Here is a 21,469-nt window from a genome sequence, read left to right as displayed (position 1 = left end):
TTTTTTTCAGTAAAATCTTCTAGAGAGCTGAAAATTCACACAGTGGATGTCCTGGCAGCCCCCATGCAGGATCTAGCGTTTCATCTCCCTCGCCGAAAGTGTGGCAGAGTCCTGTTGAGGTTGACCTCTGACCTTTGACCTTTGGTCTCGGCACAACCCGGGGGGGGGGGGGGGTCCCAGAGGGCTGATATTTCACATGGGGGATGGGGCGGCATTCCCAAGATATAATCTGAAGTTTTCTGTCTCTAACTCAATGCGTTGTTTTCATCCTCTGGGGGAATCCCGATTAGGGTTACCTCACCTCACCTCTGTGTTTTCCAACCTGATCCCACAGAAATGCATGAAATGAGCATGCATTGTTAGTACCAGAGGGTCCCAGATTACGTGCTCCTGTCACGCAATATGCTGAAATTGCGTGTGGAGACTTTCAGTCTCCACTGAAAGTCAATTGGAATCCGTGGCGTGGTCTGGACACGCATTTTCAGCTTCAACGACGTCACTCCGTGAGTGTCGTTTCAAATTCTTATTACTTTTCCTGGGGTTGTTGTTTGCACTAAATAGATGTTCAACCGTGGATCTGAAATTTGATCTCGGCATTTAAAGGGGGCATACGCTTTTTTCACTTTGTGAAGAGTTTCTTATAGTATTATGTGTCGCCGTAGCCTCATTATGACGTTCAAATGTGAAAAGTGTCTGTTTCCACCGTGTGTTGCTGCACCACATTTGTGAAAATGAAACGGAAGCTGAAATGGTCAAGTTTGAGTTTGGTCCGCTTATCCTGAAATAAGCGGGTTCAACTCCTCCCCCTGACTGTGCCCGCACCATGTGTGTGTGTGTGTGAGAGTAGGCGTGGACAGACACGTTCAAGTGCATACCTGGAGGCAGGCTCAGAAACAGCCTGTTCTGAGGAGGGCTCCTCAGAGCCACTTTTAGACCACTGAAACTCCGAACAAGGATGAATTTGGGGTGAACAAACTTAAATACTATGTTTTTTGGGCTTCTGAGACCTATATGATATGACTGAAAAATATGTTCCCTTAAAACTCCTCTGAGCTGGCCGACAAAAGTACAGAACAGAAATGCACTTTAATTACTGAATCTAATGTTATCACTGACTGTGTTGCTTTAAGGACTGTTTTGCATATTGTGACCTGATCGCTAGAATAACGCAAATAAAACAATTTAAATCACAAACTTGTCTTAATAACTGCAGTTGCAGATTGGTAACTCACCCTGAGCAGTCATCTCCTCACAGCTCTTAACATCTCATCTTCAGCTTGATTCCGCTGCAGGGCCTCCCAGACTCTTCCCTACTTTTCTTTCACATTATTTCTCACTGTTTGTAACATTTTATGACTCTCTTCTTACAATGAAAAAGCGCCAAAACAGCAGAAAGACACATGACGGCCTATGTCCTTCGTTCAGCTTGTTTATGTCTGCTGAGGGGCGGAATGTTTACCATCTGATTCCCTGCCCACTGAGAACAGTATCCATGGAGACAAACAAGGCCAGTGGAGACCACCACAAAACCGAGTCAAGTACAGCGGGGCAGAGTCGAGTCTAGTAGAGTGGGGTAGGTGGAAACACGTCATAATGTCAGTAGTATTAATTTGAGAGAACCAAAAAATGAAAGATGCACACTGTATGACTGACAGCAATAAAGCCTCAAACTCAAAAAACTCAATCTAGATGTAGTGTATAGAAATAGATCATTTATACCTAAATGTGAAGAGCTTATTCGCTGTGGTTGATGTGGGAAAAAAAAAAGCTGTGGTTGATGTGGAAAAAAAAAAAAGCTGTTGTTGATGTGAAACAGGTCACTAGGTTTGGAGAGATTCACATGGATCAAAATGTTCTGGGATAGAGGTAATAAGTTTTCAAACCATGCATCCTTCGTTTTTGTCTTTCCTCAGCAGACAGTACTCTAATCTTGATTTAAACCAAAGGTTAATGGAAGTGAGACACATTTTTATTGACCTCTATATTACAAATCTAGCCAACTGCTTTGATCACTGTTCTAATAAACAACTTAGGAACTAATTATAAACATGCCATACAGTGTATATAGCACTGCTGGATCAGTTTCAGTATTATGAAAATTGTAAACAATACTGCATTTTAGGTGAACAGTATTTGTGAATGTAGTTGAAATGAATACTGCTGCTACCTATTTCCTAATAATAATTGTTTTATTAAGCAATTAATTATTACAAGGTGTGTACTCAGGTGACTTGCACAATAAATAATAGTCACCATTGACTAAAGTGTGAAACACTCATTTAATCGGACACCACAGCCCATCCCCACTCCCGACAGGAGCGTGTCTTCCTGGCAGCTCTGCGCATGCGCGTCGTCAGTGTTGGAGGGAACGACAGCAGGACGCCTGATGGAGTCACCTTTAAAGGTAGGCAAAACTTTTTATTGGAAAAGCAGGGTTTTGTGCTGTGTGCCACCATCCCAGTTGTGTAGTGAAAAACGTGCCGCTTCCGGGTTTCTGATGAATTGGTGCAGATGGTCGGACCTTTTAGCCCTGATGCTAACGAGGGCTAACGTGAGTGACAGACGCAGGTGCACTAAGTAGCAGAGATGTGGACGTCAGTCTGACTCGACTTCCACTTGAGACTCGAGTCTTTACTTGGGCTTGAGCCTTCTGAGTTGATCTGACTTTCTGCTTTCAACCAAACAGATTTTTTTTTTAAAAAAAGGTATGCTAATTGACGCTCTGCAGTGCTCGCTCTCCGCTCTCTCTCTCCTCCGCTCGACTCTCTCTCATCTCTCTCTCTCTCTGAGAACGTGTGTATGTGATGTGCGCGTGCATGCATGCACGACTGGATGTACTGCATTCGGCAATAAGTGTTTATTATGTACAGCATGCACTTTACATTGAGCTAACATTAAACCCCACCGCTCGCCGTAGCCCAGGTCGGGCGGTGGGGACGCAGAGTGACGGCAGGGCGAGACGCTGCTCCTCAGTGCCGATAAGACAAGTGTTGATTTCTGCCAGAAACTGATTTCTGGTCCGCAGGAGCGCACACAGCTGAAAAGTGCAGCTTCTGTGACTCTGTGAAAGTCTTCATCAGTCTCAAACAACCAGTTTGTTTATGATCATTGAATGATGTTTTTGTGTGTGTGTTTGATAACCTCCTGTCTGTACAGTTGCCTTATCTCGCTGTCAAATAGGCTTGTTGGTGTTTCATCCCCCTTTTACTTCACAGACCTGCATATTCTTTGCAAAAAATGACTTGGTATCATGCCATCAATACATGTAATTAGCAAAATATCCATCTACATACAATACTAGAGACATGAATAATTTTTTGGTAAGCAAAAAAGCAGATTTTTACACTGTGATGGCCCTTTAGTCATGTTCCCAGTAGTAAAAAAGTACTGGTTTGTGTTCAAATGTGGTAAATCTGACTCTGCTGTGTTATATTAACTTATTTTGGGGCAAAATATCCCTCTATGTATAATACTAGAGGCATGAATCAGTTTGTGGCAGGTGAAGTAAGCTGATTTTGACACTGTGATAGCCCTTTAAGGCCCGTCCATGCTTCACATGTCCGCGTGGGTGTGCGTTGGTCCGCGTGACGTAAAAATCGTCATGAATTCCTGTCCGCTAGGGTCCGTGCGGACCGATCCGCGGACGTTCCGCGCAGCAGCCAGAATTTGAGACCGCGTTGCGCATTGCCGCAGGTCACGGAAGTGTGCGCCTGTGCCAGAGCGCCATAGCAAACAAAACATGACGGTAAAAGTGAAAGTAGACGGAGCCTCCAGCCTGATGGCTCCACTTAAAGACACCGAAAGAGTGAAAAACTCGTGGAAAGAGAGAGAGACTGTCTGGAGGGAGGAGAAGGTCCGCAGACAGAAGTGAAAAAGTTAAGTATCGCTCCGGCGCCGCCCCCGCGATTCAGAAACAGAAAAAAAAAAAGGCTAAATAAACTTTAATATTTAAAGATAATGTACTGGCAATGTATGTGCTTAATTTTCTCTAAATAATCCTTAATAAAGGAGCAGATAAACAGTCTGTAGAGCCGAAAAGCTTGTCGAGGCTGCGTGATCACCACGCCTGCATGAGACGCGCACCAGCTGAGGCTCAAAATGTAGCATGGGAGAAAGCGCGTCCACATCAGTGGTGCGCGGACCTTCCAAAGCGGGACGCGGAAACGCGTACATGTGAAGTCATGGACCAGCCTTTAGTCAATTTTCAAACCGTGCAAAGCACTGCTTGGGATCAAATGACTCTGTTGAGGCGATTTAGTAATTTTGATGCAGAAAAAAAAGAACACAGAACACCTCAGTGACTAGAGTTGCCAACCGTTCCTTGAAAAACGGAATCGTCCGTATTTGAATGTAAAAGTGTGCGTTCCGTATTGAGCTGAAAAGGAACGCACTTTGTTCCGTATTTTTGTGAGAGTCAAAACGTGAGAAATGGAACATGCGCTTTTTATGAAAACTTACGGTAAATTGTTCACCGGCTCTCTGACGTTCTGTGACCAATGAGCTGACAGAGATGGCTCGACAACACAGAATCACTCTGATCTCATTGGTCAAAAAAAGACGATTCCTGGGCTACGGCAGTTCATTGGCCAGTAGTCAGTTTGGTCACAGAGCGCATGGGAAGAAGGAAATCAAAACATTAAAGCAGCGCAGCATGGCTTCCAGAGACATGTAAGTTTGTGCCGTTTCCATATCGGATATCATGTTTAGTTCAGTGATTTGTGTCTGCTGCTGCAGACTGTGGAGTGTTTTCAGTTTAGAAACGGAACCTTGTTGGGTTTTTTTGTTCAGAAGTTTTTTCAGCTTTGATTTTGCACTTTTTTAGTTGAAAATAAAAAAAAGAACATGTTAAAATCCAGAGGAGACAGCAGCTGTTTGATGTTATTTTGCACATTTAGCAATAAATATAGAATAGAATAGAATAGAATAGAATAAATAGAAACTTTATCAATCTCACAGTGGAGAAATTTGCAGGTGTATAGGCTCATAGAACCCACAGCAGGGTGCAAAAGTAATGAATGGTGCAATAATTAACAAATGATAGTGCAAATCATACTAGGATTGATAATAGAAGCAAAAGCAATAAAGATTTAACTGTATGTACAACCTGAATCTTAAAATTATAACGGATAATATAATATATACAATATACAATACAATATGCAATAATGATGCAATATATAATTATACAGTATGAGATATAATATGTACAATATGTTTTAGCGGAGTGAATGGATACAGCAGAGTGAATGGATGATAAAGTGTCGCGGAATTTCTTTAGGGGGGGTGCAGAATATTATAATGTCCAGGATTATTGCACATATTCTACACAGTAGAATTGCCTGACAGCGGCGGGTGAGAGGCCTGGCAGCTCTTTCCTGCTCTGAGGGTCTCAGTCTCCTCTGAAGGAGCTGCTGAGCTGCTCCACCGTCCGGTCAGTGGCTGAGAGCTGCTGTCCATGATGATGGATGATACTTGAATGATCTGTCTCACTGTAGGCCTCAAATACAAACAGATCAAGCTGATCATGAGTTATTGTAATCTTGCTACTGTAGGTGTAATGCAGTAGCCTAATGTGTTTTTTAGTCTGTAATAGGTATAACTGTGGCAAAATGCTGTTAGATATGCGTTTTTCACCCCCCAAAACCAGTTTTTTTCAGCTGCCGCGAGAGGCGTTCCTACGGAGCCCCGGACATGACATGGTAAAAAAAAATTAAATTGTGGCCACGAATTACTAATTCGTTGCCACGAATTAATAAATCGTGCGCACGAATTACTAATTCGTTCCCACGAATTACTAATTCGTTCCCTCGAAATAATTAAATCGTGCGCACGAATTACTAATTCGTTCCCACGAATTACTAATTCGTTCCATCGAAATAATTAAATCGTGCGCACGAATTACTAATTCGTTCCCACGAATTAGTTATATCATTCATATTGTAACGTTCTGCAATCTGCGAAGCACCAGACGTCTCCATGTCGTTCCACACGGCTCTTTTTATTGCACTTAGGCAAAACAAACAGCAACACAGGGCTACTGTTACGGCCGTAGCCCACGCCGATCTCTCAAAAACTAACTCTTTCCAACAGTCCATGAACAACAGCAAAAGGCTTCAGCCACCTCTCTAATCCTAGAGTGCCACCCTCAGGAAAAATGGTGCAACAGCACATTTAACTAATACTGACTCAAGAGTCATTACAATATGCTGAACAGTTCAGTAAAGTTGGCAGCATATTGACAGATAGGAGTTTCAGTCTCAATAACTCTTGAACAAATGTCAGTAACTACAAAGGGCGCTACATCCCATCGTTGTGAGGTGGACGATATGCTATAAAGCTCATTTTTATTAAAAATATCTGCCTATCAAGCAGCAGAAACAATATTGATTTCAATCAGCACCCGGTAGTGCTGCGGGCTTCAGGGACCGTCAACAATTTACAAGACGCAGCAACAGTGAAGACAAATACCATATCCAATAAATTTGATAGGAGACAAATGAAGGTTGTAGCGATTATGGTGACACTGTAGTAAATCCCAGTGGTGGTATTACGTTTTTTGTTGTTGTTGTTGTTTTAGTTGTTGGGTTTTTTTTGTTGTTTTTTTTGAGCTATTTGTCTTCACTGTTGCTGCGTCTTGTAAATTGTAGACGGTCCCTGAAGCCCGCAGCACTACCGGGTGCTGATTGAAATCAATATTGTTTCTGCTGCTGATAGACAGACATTTTTAATAAAAATGAACTTGTAGCATATCGTCCACCTCACAACGATGGGATGCAGGCGCCCTTTGTATGTTACTGACATTTTGTTAAAGAGTTATTGAGACTGAAAGTCCGTATCTGTCAATATGCTGCCAACTTTACTGAACTGTTCAGTATATGAATGATATAACTAATTCGTGGGAACGAATTAGTAATTCGTGCGCACGATTTAATTATTCGAGGGAACGAATTAGTAATTCGTGCGCACGATTTATTAATTCGAGGGAACGAGTTAGTAATTCGTGGCCACAATTAATTTTTTTTTTTTACCATGTCATGTCCGGGGCTCCGTACGTTCCTTATTTCAATCTCTGGGAGTTGGCAACCCTATCAGTGACACATATCTTTATTAGCGTAAATACAAGCCAGATTAGAATCACCAACGAGCACCCACGATTTAACAGCGATATAAGGCAACTGGAGGAGGCTATCAAACGCACACTCAAACAACGTTTGATGATCATAAACAAAACTTGTTGTTTGAGATGGGTAGATGGGGGTATGTCACATCTGCCCACTGTCCAGGCAGATCGCTTCAACCCTCGGCATTAAAGTGGATTTAATCCTTTGTCTTTCCCATGTAAACGCCAAGCTAATAAATGTAATTTGGAATTAAATAATTCTGAACTTCCATGTAACCATGGCCACTGACACGGATTGTGCTCTATGCAGCAATGCAGTCCCCCCCCCCCCCCCCCCCCCCCCCCCTGGGCACTGTATACTGTAGGACAGGGGTGCCCAACCAGTAGATCGCGATCGAGTGTCCCCAGGTAGACCGCGAGGTGCAGGGGAAAAAAAAAAATTTGCGCGGTTAAAAAAAAGAAGAAAGCAACAAGTGTGTGCACACGTTAGCGAGCGAGTGCGTGTGTGCGCATGCAGCACTCTCCATGAATGACAATCATGCCTGATGCACACTGGATGGGGTCCGGCTGCGAAACGGCTGCGTTCCACCTACGGAACGGAATCACCGCATCACCGCCTGCAGTGTCTCTGCAGTCTGCTGGAGGAGGTTGACAGATCTGTCGCTCTCCCCTGTCAATATGAAACCCGTTTAACTCAATAGAAGCAGCCCAAACGGCCATCTCGGTTAAGAAATGCATATTAAAACTGTACTTGTGTAATAAAAGAACATGTCATAACACAATCATTTCATCAACCCGTCCAACATGTTCAAAAAGAAGCTTGACTTGGCAAAAACCTGCCCAATTTGAGAACACAGAGCCCCTCCGTTCATAGAGCTGTTTCATTTAATTTTGGAGCCGTTTGACTTTCCTGCAGTGACAAAGTACAAAACCGTTCATTCTTCTAATGCATATAATCTGGGGCTGCGATATTGGAAAAAACTGACATTGGGATTTTTGGGGGCTTGCGATATATTGCAATATATATTGCGATATTGAAAATAGAAGAATTTTCATCAGATGACCTGAATAGCTCTATTTGGGGAGATGGCCACTTGAGAGAAATACGTGGTGCTTCATACCGCTTGTCGAGCATGCGGATCATTTTTTAAAATCCCTCTTAACGATCCACAGTGTTCAATGGCACCATGTCTTTTGCTAGGTAAAAAGTTATTGCATCCGTGATTTGTCGATGCTGTTTGGAGTTCCTATCATACGGTGTTATGCCGGCAAAGGCTTCTGTAATTTTTTTGAGAAGATGAAGTTTCACCTGGGTTCTTTGGTTTTGCACTGGAAATACAGGAGCTTGTGATGGCGTTTCAAATAGTCCAACAGGTTTGACGTATTACCTCGTGTTAAGGCAACCACGACGAGGCACTGTCGGCAGAGGACGTTGTTTTGCTCCGTATCGTCTTTTTTTTATAGCCGAAATATATCCAAATTTCACATGTTGGCCTTCTCTTGGGGACTAAATCCTCTGTCGCTTCCTCCTGCATGTCGCCTGTGTTCAGAGTGTAGCCCGAACCCCCCCTCTCTCTCTGCTGTGGAGGAGGGAGGGAGGCGGTGAGTGCTGAGCAGGAGGGAGGGAGAGAGTGGCTGTGCGGAGCATGGAGCAGTTTGCTGCTTTTACGAAGCAAAACAAAAGTTACAAAATAATAATAATAATAATAAAAATATCGCACATCCTGCAATGTGACTATTGCACATGCGCACATTGCGATGGCAATGTTCAAACGATATATTGTGCAGGCCTAATATAATCACCACATCACGTTGTTTGTTCTGTTTTCTACCAGAGGAAGTAAAGAAAATAGAATATTACGGAAAAAACACGATACAGATTTTATTTTGGAATCACTTATTTAGAACAATCGCGTTACCTTCTGGTACTACTTGAAAAGTAGCTCTTGGCCCAAAAAAGGTTGGACACCCCTGCTGTAGGACAACATATAGTGAACCTGTCTATACAGCTGGAGCTCCCCCAAGTCCCATCCTGCACCCACCTGATTCATTGAATGTTCTGAGCAGTTGCTCACATGCCCCACAGCAAAAACCGCCCATGGTTGAGAAGTTTCATTAAACTTCATATTTACCTTAAATAACAGAAAATACACAACCCTGTTCATGTACTGTTTCACTCTCTCAAACACATACACACACTTTCACTCTCTCAAACACATACACACACTTTCACTCTCTCAAACACATACACACAATGAGTTTGTTTTAATGATTATAGATTTTAAAAGTATATAAACTGTCTACATTCGATGCGTCATTGCTTTGTTGTTTAAATCACTTGAGAAGACTCGAAACTGAAAGTATAAGACTTGTGACTTGACTTGAGACTTATTAGTCTCGACTTGAGACTTGACTCGGGACTTGATTGAAAAGACTTGAGACTGACTTGTGACTTGCAAATCAGTGACTTGGTCCCACCTCTGCTAATTAGTTTTGGGGCATGTGAGTTGAGGGGTGCGCTACACAGATTAGTCCAGGTCTTGGTGAACTTTTTTTTGTGAATGCCTTTACAATTTATGATAAAAACTAATGATAGTCTTTGAAGAAGGGATGACTCATTGAAGAGTGAGTAGATTTTGCTGATTGCATTGACACTGAGATTTGCACTGACATTTTCAATCAGTTAAAGTTTAAACTTTGATATAAGATAATGTGTTTAGTGTATTGTAATGAAAACACATTGTTCAAAACATTAAATTAAAAATTGTGTTCCAGGACTGCACATCATCAGATTTTGAAGAGGATCTATAAATGAAAACATTCATTTACTTATTTCAGGATAAACGGACCAAACTCAAACTCGGCCATTAAATAAGGAGATTTAACTCCTCCTCCTGACTGTGCCCCCACCATGCATGTGTGAGAGTGGGCGTGGACAGATGCGTTCAAGTGCATACCGGGAAGCAGGCTGAGAAAGAGCCTGTTCTGAGGAGGGCTCGTCAGAGCGACTTTTTAGACAGCTCAAACTCCGAACAAAGGATGAATTTGGGGCGAACAAAATTAAATACTATGTTTTTGGGCTTCTAAGACCAATATGACGTGACTGAAAAATAGCACAATATGTTCCCTTTAAGTCTTGTTGGTTTTTTAAACTGTGTCTTGTTTCTTTTCCAGCAGATGTCATCACCTGAAGTCAGCGAGCAGACTGTGGATGAGAGTGACAGATCTCAGGTAGGAGCCAGATTGTAATACACGACTTAATCTCTCAGAGATTGGAGAGTATTGGTTGTCTGTGTTGTATATAGTGGTTCAGTGAGTATGAATTGACGTCCCAGCACAGTCTAAAATCAGTCCAAGTAGGCTGTGTGTATAAGTACTTCTCATGTCTGCTGTTGTGATCACTCTGTCTGTTAGTTACCAGACTACAAGTTTGGTTGGACTGACAAACTGGTGTGTTAAGGTTTCATCTAACGGGACGTCCCCAATTAGGTTCAAGTAGCAAGTGTGTGTGTGTGTGTGCTTTGAACGACCCCAAAAGTATAGCTCAACTCTCAAACTGGTGTCTAAAGGTTTCATCTAACAGCCGTCCCCAATTGGCTTTGGGTAGCAAGTGTGTGTGTGTTCTTAATGACCCCAAAAGTATGGTTAGACTGACCAACGAAACTAAGTTTAACTTGGTTCAACATCTGTTAACACTGAGCAGGTAAAATGTTCCCAGGCTTGGCATAAACGGAGCCACCTCCATCCTCACACACCTAAGTACAAACGTTAAGTGTTGTTGGTTTCTTAAATTGTGTCTTGTTTCTGTTTCTAGCAGATGTCATCACCTGAAATCAGTGAGCAGGCTGTGGATGAGAGTGACAGATCTCAGGTAGGAGCCAGATTATAATACATGACTTACAGGATAGGTTCAGTTTGAACAGTTTGCATGTTTTTCATGGAATGAAGTACAACAATATTCTCACCCAGAAGGCTTTTCTGATCCGAGCAGTGCTTTGGGAGAAAGTTAGATCCAAAATCGAGCAGTGCACATCCCTATACTGTTAGCAGATGGGGCATGTATTGTGCCGCTAGCAAAATGGCTTTAATCATCCAAAAACTTGTTAGTTTCACCAATATTTCATCATGGTCCACTCAGCCTCTTCTCCATGACAGCTCGGTGTCGCGAGATATGTCATATATGTAGATATGTTTGATTTGAATGTACTACTAGGTGTCCACGTGTATCTATACACCTACAGCTAGATATCTATGTGTATATGTCTAGGCGGTAGTGTGACAAGAGCTACGGAAGCCCCAGTTTTGTTTTGTGTGTGTTTTTTCGACTGCCGATCCGAACGCATGTTTCTGATCCGTGCTCTTGGAATATACATCCTCACGCTGCCAAACAACTCTGGACTTCTTTCAAGCATATTACAAAGATGAATGTTTTTGTTGTTTTGTTGACGGCGCCGCACGCATGTGTAGTACGACTCATTGTTTCCGGGGCAACCTGAGGCTGCACGCGGTGCTTTTTTTCCAGTGTAGTGTAAAATGGATGAATATCTGTCGGATGAAGTTGTTGTGGACGAGAACTTTGAATGATTTTCTCTTAAGCAAAAGCAGCATTAGCACTGGCAGTCGAAAAAACACACATACAACAACACTGCGGCTTCCGTAGCTCTCCTCACACTACCGCCAAGACATATAGACATAGATATCTAGATGTAGGTGTATAGATACATGTGGACACCTAGTAGTACATTCAAATCAAACATATATCTGCACAATATGACATATCTGGCAACACCAGGCTGTCATGGAGGAGTGGCGTGAGCGGACCATGATGAAATATTGGTGAAACTAATGAGTTTTTGGATTATTGAAGTTGTTTAGTGAGCGGCGCTACACATGCTCTACCTGCTAACAGTATAGGGATGTGCGCCGCTCGATTTTGGATCTAACTTTCTCCGGAAGCACTGTTGGGATCAGAAAAGACTTCTGAGTGAGTATATTGTTGTACTTCATTCCATCAACAATGTGAAAACTGTTTAAACCAAACTTATCCTTTAATCTCTTAGAGATTGGACAGTATTGGTTGTCTGTGTTGTATATAGTGGGTCAGTGAGTATAAATGACCTCCCAGCACAGTCTTAAGTCAGTCCAAGTCGGCTATGTCTACAAGTACTCTCTCATGTCTGCTGTTGTGATCACTCTGTCTGTTAGTTACCACACTACAAGTTTGGTTGGACTGACAAACTGGTGTGTTAAGGTTTCATCTAACGGGACGTCCCCAATTAGGTTCAAGTAGCAAGTGTGTGTGTGTGCTATGAACGACCCCAAAAGTATAGCTCGACTCTCAAACTGGTGTCTAAAGGTTTCATCTAACAGCCGTCCCCAATTAGCTTTGGGTAGCAAGTGTGTGTGTTCTTAATGACCCCAAAAGTATGGTTAGACTGACCAACGAAACTAAGTTTAACTTGGTTCAACATCTGTTAACACTGAGCAGGTAAAATGTTCCCAGGCTTGACATAAATGGAGCCACCTCCATCTTCACACACCTAAGTACAAACGTTAAGTGTTTTTGGTTTCTTAAATTGTCTTGTTTCTGTTTCCAGCAGAAGTCATCACCTGAAGTCAGCAGCAGACTGTGGATGAGAGTGACAAATCTCAGGTAGGACCCAGATTATAATACATGACTTAATCTCTTAGAGATTGGACAATATTTGTCTGTGTTATGTATATAGTGGGTCAGTGAGTATAAATGACCTCCCAGCACAGTCTGTTAGACAGGCATTGGACAAACAGACACAAAAAAGGTATTTAGCTTATCTCACTTTGTCAATGATCGGGATAGGGCGTGGGTCCAAAATCTTCAGAGTATTCCTTTAATAATTCGTTTAACATTACGGAAAGTTTTGTTATTGTACTTGAAGAGAATATCATGTTTGCTTTGTATTACTGCCTGCCACAGGGAACACAACAGCTTGCCAAACTGGGCAAAGTGCTTTTGACAGTGGATAGGGGACCCTCTCACAGTGTAAAGGCCAGGCCCTTGACGACATTGAGATTGACCCTGAAGGTATGGATGTGTGTATGTTAGTATAATTAAGGTTAGATGTACGCCATGGCTAATATCTCATGAGAAATGCATCATCACTGCCATTTAACTGTAACATACTCTTGATGCTGTATTTGGTTATTTAAGTATAATCATTTCCTCCCTGTCTTGCCACATCACATTTTTTTTAGAAAATGCCTTCTGAAGCGGTTGAGTTTGAGTGTGGTCTGCTTATCGTGAAATGAGCGGATTTACCCTGCTGTCAAGTGCATATCGGAAAGCAGGCTCAGAAACAGCCTGTTCTGTAACTTGACATCACCTTTTCACTTTTCTTTATAGATTTCACAGATCCATCTTAAAAGAGACAACTCTAACGTAAGTGGGATGACACTGAGGTACGTGCTGTGGAAAGACACATGATGGACTCCATACATACTTGCAAGGTACCACGCAAGATGGACTGTCTGCAGTGTATCAGGGCAGAGCCCGACACTGAGAGACTGCAACTGGACTGGTGTAAAAATTATGTCAGAAATCGAATCACTGCTATGAAGAAAAAGGCTTGTGCTAAACAATAAGAGCCAGTATTTGATACTTTACAGATCATTCATCAAATCATCCTTTTCTCTTTTGAAATAAATTGACTTCTTACCTCTTACTTACATGTTTCTACCCACAGAAATAAGAGCCAGTTTTTGTTAGTTTTCAGTAATTCATCGCTCATCGTTATCTTTTGGAAGAAATCGACTTGTTACACGCTTCCTATATGTTTGGAACCACATAAATTGTTGTTCTGAGCTTTGATGTTCACACATTGTTTCAGTAAAACACATTTTGACAGCATACCTTAGTTTGTTGGGTGATGTTTATTTTCATGCAAATTTGATTCTGGTTCCAATGTGGCTAAGATATTCAGTCTAAATCTTATTAGAACAAAGTGTTTCCTGTAGAATTTTATTGAATCTCAAGTAAGTCAGTAAGTAAAATTTATTTATAAGGCGCTTTTCACAGATCATCCGTCACAAAGTGCTTCACAGTGTAAAAATCACAAAGAGGTCAAAGACATTACACAGTACATAAAACAAGGAGATTAGAGTATGTGTTACTGCCGAGACAGCGCTGACCGGGGGTCTAGAATGCCTTCTGAAACAGATATGTTTTTAAGAGTTCCTTGAAAGCATCCACTGAGTCCAGGGAGCAGGTCCGGAGGAAGCTCGTTCCAGAGGCGCGGCACAGTGGATGTAAAAGAGTATTCACCCCTGGTTTTAAAACAAGTATGGGAACTCTCAGAAGGTTCCGATCAGATGACCTGAGGCTCAACTGTTGTTAATAGTCCTTACAACATAAAAATTGCTAATATGGCAAGGACTGGCCATTACTTAAGCCATTGTCCTTCAGTTGTTTTGGTTTCTATTGAAAAAGTTAAATAAAAAAAGTTAGTGCATTTCTGTAGATGCCAAGAGCTACTCAGGAGCAGTGTTGAGACTGAATTTGATGGTTGAATATTCTCATAACTCAAACATAACAAAAATACATGCTAGAATTACTTTTATGGACTTTTGTCCCCAAAGGAATTTGAGGCACCTAAAAGTGACTTTTATGAGTTTGTGTATCTGTGTACAGTTGAAGTCCTCAAAATGGACATTAAAATTATTTGTCCCCAATCTCAAGGTAAAAATTCAAGTTGGACAAAAGTTGTTTTAAACTAAAATCCCAGGTGATTTTCATCATCTGGGTGTTCCCGGTGATACATTACACTTACCGGCATCTCTCTAAACCATTCAGAAAGTGGTGTTCCCAAAAGTAGGGTATTTTGATGTGCGCCCCCAAAGAGGACATAAGGCAGTATGTGTGGTGTGTGTGTGTGTGTGGTGTGGTGTGTGTGTGTGTGTTTATGGGTTTGTTTCACCATACTGTATATTGAATTAAAGGTTGCTTACATTTCTCTTTTTTAAGTTAAACCAAGCTTATTTAGCTATAATGTGTGAATAGCACATCTCAGTCTGATTCCTCAAGGAGGAATAAAGCTCATTTAACTGTGAGCTGGTGTTTCCAGTAGGCCTGACCACATTTCAAAAGGCATATCTTTGAACTAATTAACTTTTTAAAATAAATAGCTACATTGAGAGTAATTTATCAGAGAGATGATCTCAAGTGGGCCATTTTTTATTCCTGCTACAAAGCTTATTAAGGAGTCATGGTAGATATTACCCTGGAGAACACAGACCAGGTTTGTGCTTAAAACCTATTAACCTCTTAATGCTACAGAAGGGCTTCATGAGGCATGGGTGACATAATAGGGTCTTTACATAATGATCATTTGAAATAAAGAAAGAAAAATATCTTACATATGGCATGACCACCGTATGCATGTTACATGTTTTATTTTCATTTTGCAAATCCAAGAGCACATCCAGGTTATTCAGTTACGTGAGAGCGAAACGCTGTATTGTCCTTTGTGTCCTGAGTAAAGGTTACATCCAGTGAGTCCACCTGTTTGATGTCCTCCACTTGTAATTGTTTAAGCTTTCTCAAATCCTTGAAATCGATTCACTGTAACCTGGTCAGAGCGGGAAAAGGAGGTTGGGGGGATTCGTAGTTTGAAATCCTCATTGTGCAATCATGTATCAAAAAATTAGACACACGTATGCAAAACGTTTCACCCCTGACCTCCTTTTCCATGAACGCCAGCTTCAGCGGAGGTAACCCAATCCTCACAGAAGCGCTCGGCCCCTGTGCTGCTCCTGTCGGAGCCCCCATGCTCTCGCCGTGTCCGAGACAGCTGCAGCGCCTGTTTACTGTTTGTTCCTCCCTGCAGGGCTGCGCTCCTCATACAATGTCAGCAACAGCATCCCTTAATGAAGCAGCCCGTTTTGTATCTGATTTATCATCACTTCTCTCACTTTGGACCCCTGGGTGACGTGCAGATCTGAAACTGCCTAAAAAAGTTTTGCCCTCGCCCCTCATGGGACGATTTATTTGCAGCAGTACGGGAAGTATTTTAATTTCGGGTCGCAGAGGTCACTGGCTGGAAAATATTAAGAGTGTTTATGTGAAGACATTCACAGTTGGGAAGTGTTGCCGTTTAAATGTTCCACCATTTCTTGTGCTCGTCCAGCACGGCCTCATCTGTTGCTTTTCTTTGGTGCAGCTTTAGTCCTTCACCTCCTCCAGTCTGCACCTGTCGCTGCTTAGGCCTACTTTTATGATATCAACCTAATGGTTTATAAATGTGTGACACTAAAGAACAAATTAACCAGCGGTCTGCTTTCAGAGTTGAATGATAGACTCATTTATTATTGTCCTGTAGCTGATGGCGCAGTAATCTTGTAACTGGGGATTTCCCAGTTTGACTCCCAGTGCAGATGAGCCGCCGCTGAGCTGGACCCTTGCCCGGTCGTGTCAGGAAGGATATCCAGTCTAAAAATTCTGCCGTATCACACATGGTCGGATGTGGCGCTGCCAAAAGGGAGCAGCTGAAACACACCCCGTCATGTGAATCACATTTTCAAGAATAAATCTGGATAGATTTTTTTTCCATCATCAACAGATGTCTGTTCCCATTTAAAAGTTAGTGAGTGACTTTATTTCATTACCGCAAAACGCAGTTAAAGACCCACTCTAGCATATTGGAACGATTAAGAGTTGATCTCCACCATAAACTCAAAACTGAGTTAATGTTTATGGCATAAAGTTGAGCAATCAGATTACGACTTTTTTTTCTTTTTGATTTGATCAATAACGACTTGCTTCTGAAAGTACTGACTGGATGAATTTATGAAGAATTACAATGAAAATTCGATTTTTTTTTTTTTTCAATTTCAAAAAAGAAGCAAAGAAAATATTCACAAGCGTTTCATCCATAATATTTAATATTGTGGAATCGAGAAAAGGCATAGAGTCAGTTCTAATGAATATTGGCTATTTCCCGTGGAAACTATGAGCTCATGACTGCGGGGCTTTGGCAACTTAAGAATCCAGAGGCATGGGAGCACGAGGGCGATGCCATGTATGTGGGGCCAGACGAGCGTTCGGCTCCTTTTCAACAGCAAACGGCTCAATTTACTTGTGGCCGACTTGCCCAATGGGCTGACTTGGCTGGGTGGGAAGACTCCTCTGGTTGTGAATTCCTCTCACTCCACTTGATCCCGCGATTTTCAGGCTCATGAGGATTCACGACGCTCAATAGAATAAGCTTTCAGGGATAAATGAGGGGCATACTCGGCTTCCGTTTGATTACAATTAAAGAACAATTAGACAGGAGAGCTTGCACTGCTGAGAGGGCGAAAAGAAGAAGCACTCTCATTTAAAGCTTTATGATCTCACATTAACTCGGCTGTAATGTTATAGTGTGGCTATATTCCTGCTCTAAAGTGACATATCCAAAAGTGACATAAAAAAAAAAAAAAAAAAGGTCTGAAGATATTTCATCATACTTTGATCGATTCTATACACATACCAAGACACAACCAGGCGCACACACTCACATGCATCAGTGAAAAGTTCAGATAGCTAATTTGCCTTAAATGCATATTTTGTTACTGTGGAAAGGAGCCAGAGTACCTGGATAAAACCCATGCATGCACAGGAAGAACATGAAAACTCCACAAAGAAAAGCTTCCAAGCTTTACCTGGACTCAAAGTGAGGACACGCAGTACTGGGTATAAGGCAAAAGTGTTAACCACCACACCATCTTATCAGACAGGAGTCTTCCCTATGACTTATTATTATGAAATAATCTCAAATCATGTGCATATGTTCATTATTAAATCGGTTTTATCCATTAAAATGAAGTAGAAGACAATGGAGAACTAAATTTATTGCTGGAAACAGAGCTGCGCCCAGTTTGGAATCACATCTACTCGAACAAATTTAAGCAAATGTGTAGCAAAGGTTATTTTTCAGAATCTGAGACTGGATATGAGTCTATTTAAATCATAAAGCTGACAAGAAGTTTTACTTTGGCCTGTTGTTGGAGTTTCCCAACATGGAGCCATCTCCAGTGCAGAGGCATCAGACAGAGTCCCTCTTTCTCACTGAACGACGGTGGATTACGAGCTCCTGATTTAGTTTCCCACTTTCTGTGCAGTGCTCGTGCAGCAACCGGACACTTTGCAGCCCTGATGAGCGTCTCCCAGTGGGTCTGCATGGACCCAGACACACACAATCCCTAATCCCCCCGGTCATCAGGTGATGTTTACACGCTGCTTTCAATGAAAAGTAACACCGCCGCTGCTGTTGTCACCCATGAGACTGGACGGGCCCCAGCGAGCGGGTGGTTTCTGGGAAAAGGCCTGACGTGGGACTGTTTTTATGAAGTGACTTACTGTGACCTACCACTGTTTGTAATTTGTAAACCTTTTAAGTTGTGACACAGTGTCCAAATGCAGATGAGTGTTCAAACGAGATGTGATCATAAGAAGGCATCCCTGTTTTGCACAGCGGTGTTTGTGCCCTGATGGCCTGCATTCATTCCATGTCATCGACAGACAGGACGCTTCACAGCCCTTATTTTTAGAAGTAAAAGTCACATCCAGCCTTACCTACATCACGTGAGCCAGGGCGTCAAAGAATGTGTCGCCGGCCTTTTTGTAACATGTATAGCCTACTGATAAGCCTCTATGACAGCTCGTTATTAAAATTGTTGTTCTTTTGGCTTCAGCGTGAGTCCCCCTGAAAGGTTTGTCTCTGAATAGCCGAAAGCATCCGGACGCTGCAGCAAGTGAAACAGCAGAAAGTCAAGACGGACAATACATTTTCTTCTTTTGAGGACTTCAAATAAAGAGTTTAGGTGTCTGTAAATGGGGTTTGAGGGAGTGCGTGTATCACAAAGGTTTCCAATTCCTGATTTATATTAAAAGACTGAAAGTTGTGAGGCTAAGGTGAGAGTCCAGCAAGACAAGAGCAAATGATCGAATGTGGCTTATTTCCAGTTGCGTTCTGGTGGCTTCGTTGACACTGGGACTGTCATATCAATGGATTAATAAAAAAATAAAGAATTACAGCAGGGGTATGCATAATGGGGTGCGTGGTTCTTTTGTGCTTAGTGTTTTGGCCAAACAGAAAAACATTCAGCTCTAACAAATATTTCAGCACACATTCTTCTTATCATATTTTTCGTCTGCAGATTGTGTTAATTCTCTGCAGACTAAATTGAACAAAAATCATGAATTCGTTCTGGGGAGAAAGCGGTTAAATTTTAATGGGAAAATACTGAAATAAAGTCATTGGACACTTGCACAGGATGGCAATGCAAACTCCACAAAGAAGGCCCCAAGTGGACTAGAACTGAGGATGCTTTGATTTTATGAAGAATATACAGTGTAAACAACAACACTTGGATCACTGAGAGCAAACACGAACGTGATATGAAGGCAGCTGATGACACCCGGCAGAGGTGAAAGCTCTGAATCCTTTTTTTAGGCAGCCTCTGTTGTTGTTGGCCGTGTTTTGAACACCTGAATGTTTTCAACTCTGACTTCTTGGTTATTCGACTGATCATAACAGGCAGCCTAAAGGGCAGGTAGGTAAGGAATGGCAGCCTCACACTAAGTATAGCAAGGAGTCGTAACATGTGAGACCTCGCTCTCTCTGGCTTATGTCCAAGATTGGACTGTTACAAACAAACACCTTCCACCCTGTGAGGGAACCTGCAGCAGAGCAGGAGCAGCTGGAGGGAGCAAGCCCTCTTCGAGACACCCCTGAAAGCCCCCAAAGCCAAAAAAATAAATAAATATACATAAAATAAAGACCCTGAAACCTGACAGCTGCTTCTAAGAGTCTATCCCAAGCATTCAAATGCTCACCACTTGAATTTGGCTGGCCGTTACCCCTGATCCACCTTCGCCCGCTGCCCTGTTTAGAGACATTTAAAGCTGGGATCAACTCCTACATGACACAACTAACTTGATTATTATCTGCTGCGATCAAATGGTTTCCTTTTCTGATTGGCTAACCATCAAAACTGGAACGCTTGAATATGTGGACATAAATTGTGATCATCATCATAAACTGTTTTCTGTATGTTTTCTATGCCTGCATTCACTGAAACTGTTGATACATGAGAGCGTGGTCATGAATAAGTGGTGGAAAGTGGGCCAACAGATGATAGTATCTTTAAAAAGTGAGGCTGCAAAACAAAAGGAATGGAGCAATGTGTTGGAGGAAGTCAGATGGGAATCTAAAAGGGAGGGGTCTCACTTCAAGTGGCTTGAGAAACAAAAACCTGAGGACAGCAGCAAGGCCAGATCCCCTGTTAGACTGGCAGCCTCTGTGAAATACCCAAGTCTGCTTCCAAATTTTTGTGAACCAGTTCTAACCAGCTCTGCCTTCGGGTCTGTCTGAGGACAGCTGCTCCACTGTGTTACAACCACATTCACGAGTCACGCTGGGAGAAAAATGTCTTTCTGCAGTCTCCAATATCAGTGTCAAAAAATATATACAAACATATTTATCAACTCGTAGAGGCGACGAAAAAAACACACAGCTGGAGACGTGTCCAGACTTGTTGTTTGTGTCTGCTGATTGTATGGTAAAAGCTGAGGGCCGCTCATGTCATTTCTGGCCACCGTGTGACTCTTCAGTGGCATTTGAGGTTAGAGATTACAAGTAGTAGTGTGACCTCTTTGGTCATATAATTCCTGGGAGAGTTGTACTGTTCTATCTGGTCACACAGCGATGTGTCACATGATGAAACTGTGGGCCATGAAATATAACACGGAATGAAAGGAGCGTCAAGAACCAAGAGAAATATCTAGTATTTTGAAATCAGATCATGTGGCATTGCTACTTGCTTTTGTTTTTCAATCCATTAACACATAACACAATCCAGTCCTGATTCACAGAGAAGTGGCAGGTCTTTAATGGCTGAAAATGGGAAATAAAGTTTGCTTCAAGCATTGTCTGCTTTTGTGCTCCAGTTTATATTGTGACTCTGTTCTGCCTTATCCTTAAGAAAATTGTGAAATGTTTACATGGTAGCAGTTGTTTCAATGAGAACATTTTGGTTGTCAACATTTTTATGATCTAGGGGTGTGTACTGCATCAGTGGGCATGTGACTATACTGTGGGAGGTGCTCAGTGGGGCTGCTCATTTCTAAGCAGAAGTCACTGGATATTAGGCCTTAAAATAGCAGTACAGAGGGTATATAGGGATCCTCTCTCACTGGCCCCATCATTCAGCAGCTCTCCTCTCCAGCAAATGTACTGTACAGCAATAACGGCAAACTGGGGGAAGGAAATAATCAGCCAGCAGGACAGAGTTGTGCAGACAACCTGAAAGGAGGAATTTGAACACTGAAGCGAGCGA

The 21,469-nt window shown here is 42.1% G+C and overlaps 1 protein-coding gene across 15 annotated transcripts in view; it reads left to right on the top strand.

Moving 5' to 3' along the window:
- Positions 1-2,364: 2,364 nt before the first annotated feature.
- LOC115384904 (uncharacterized) overlaps positions 2,365-21,469 on the top strand; it is a 30,350-nt gene continuing 11,245 nt past the window's right edge. For 6 of the 15 annotated variants that reach the window (XM_030087086.1, XM_030087085.1, XM_030087084.1 and 3 more), the window contains exons 1-3: positions 2,369-2,404; positions 10,295-10,351; positions 10,935-10,991. In XM_030087086.1, the coding sequence (XP_029942946.1) occupies positions 2,387-2,404; positions 10,295-10,351; positions 10,935-10,991 (132 nt within the window). In that variant the 5' untranslated portion in view covers positions 2,369-2,386. Of the gene's footprint in view, positions 2,405-10,294; positions 10,352-10,934; positions 10,992-12,717; positions 12,774-21,469 lie in introns of all 15 variants that reach the window. The other 9 variants (XR_003930978.1, XR_003930980.1, XR_003930976.1 and 6 more) reach the window with 9 other exon arrangements.

This window comes from Salarias fasciatus, unplaced genomic scaffold (assembly GCF_902148845.1).
Source record: "Salarias fasciatus unplaced genomic scaffold, fSalaFa1.1, whole genome shotgun sequence".
NCBI lineage: Eukaryota > Metazoa > Chordata > Actinopteri > Blenniiformes > Blenniidae > Salarias > Salarias fasciatus.
Note: the sequence above shows the minus strand (reverse complement) of the source record. Positions and strands in the feature narration are given on the sequence as shown.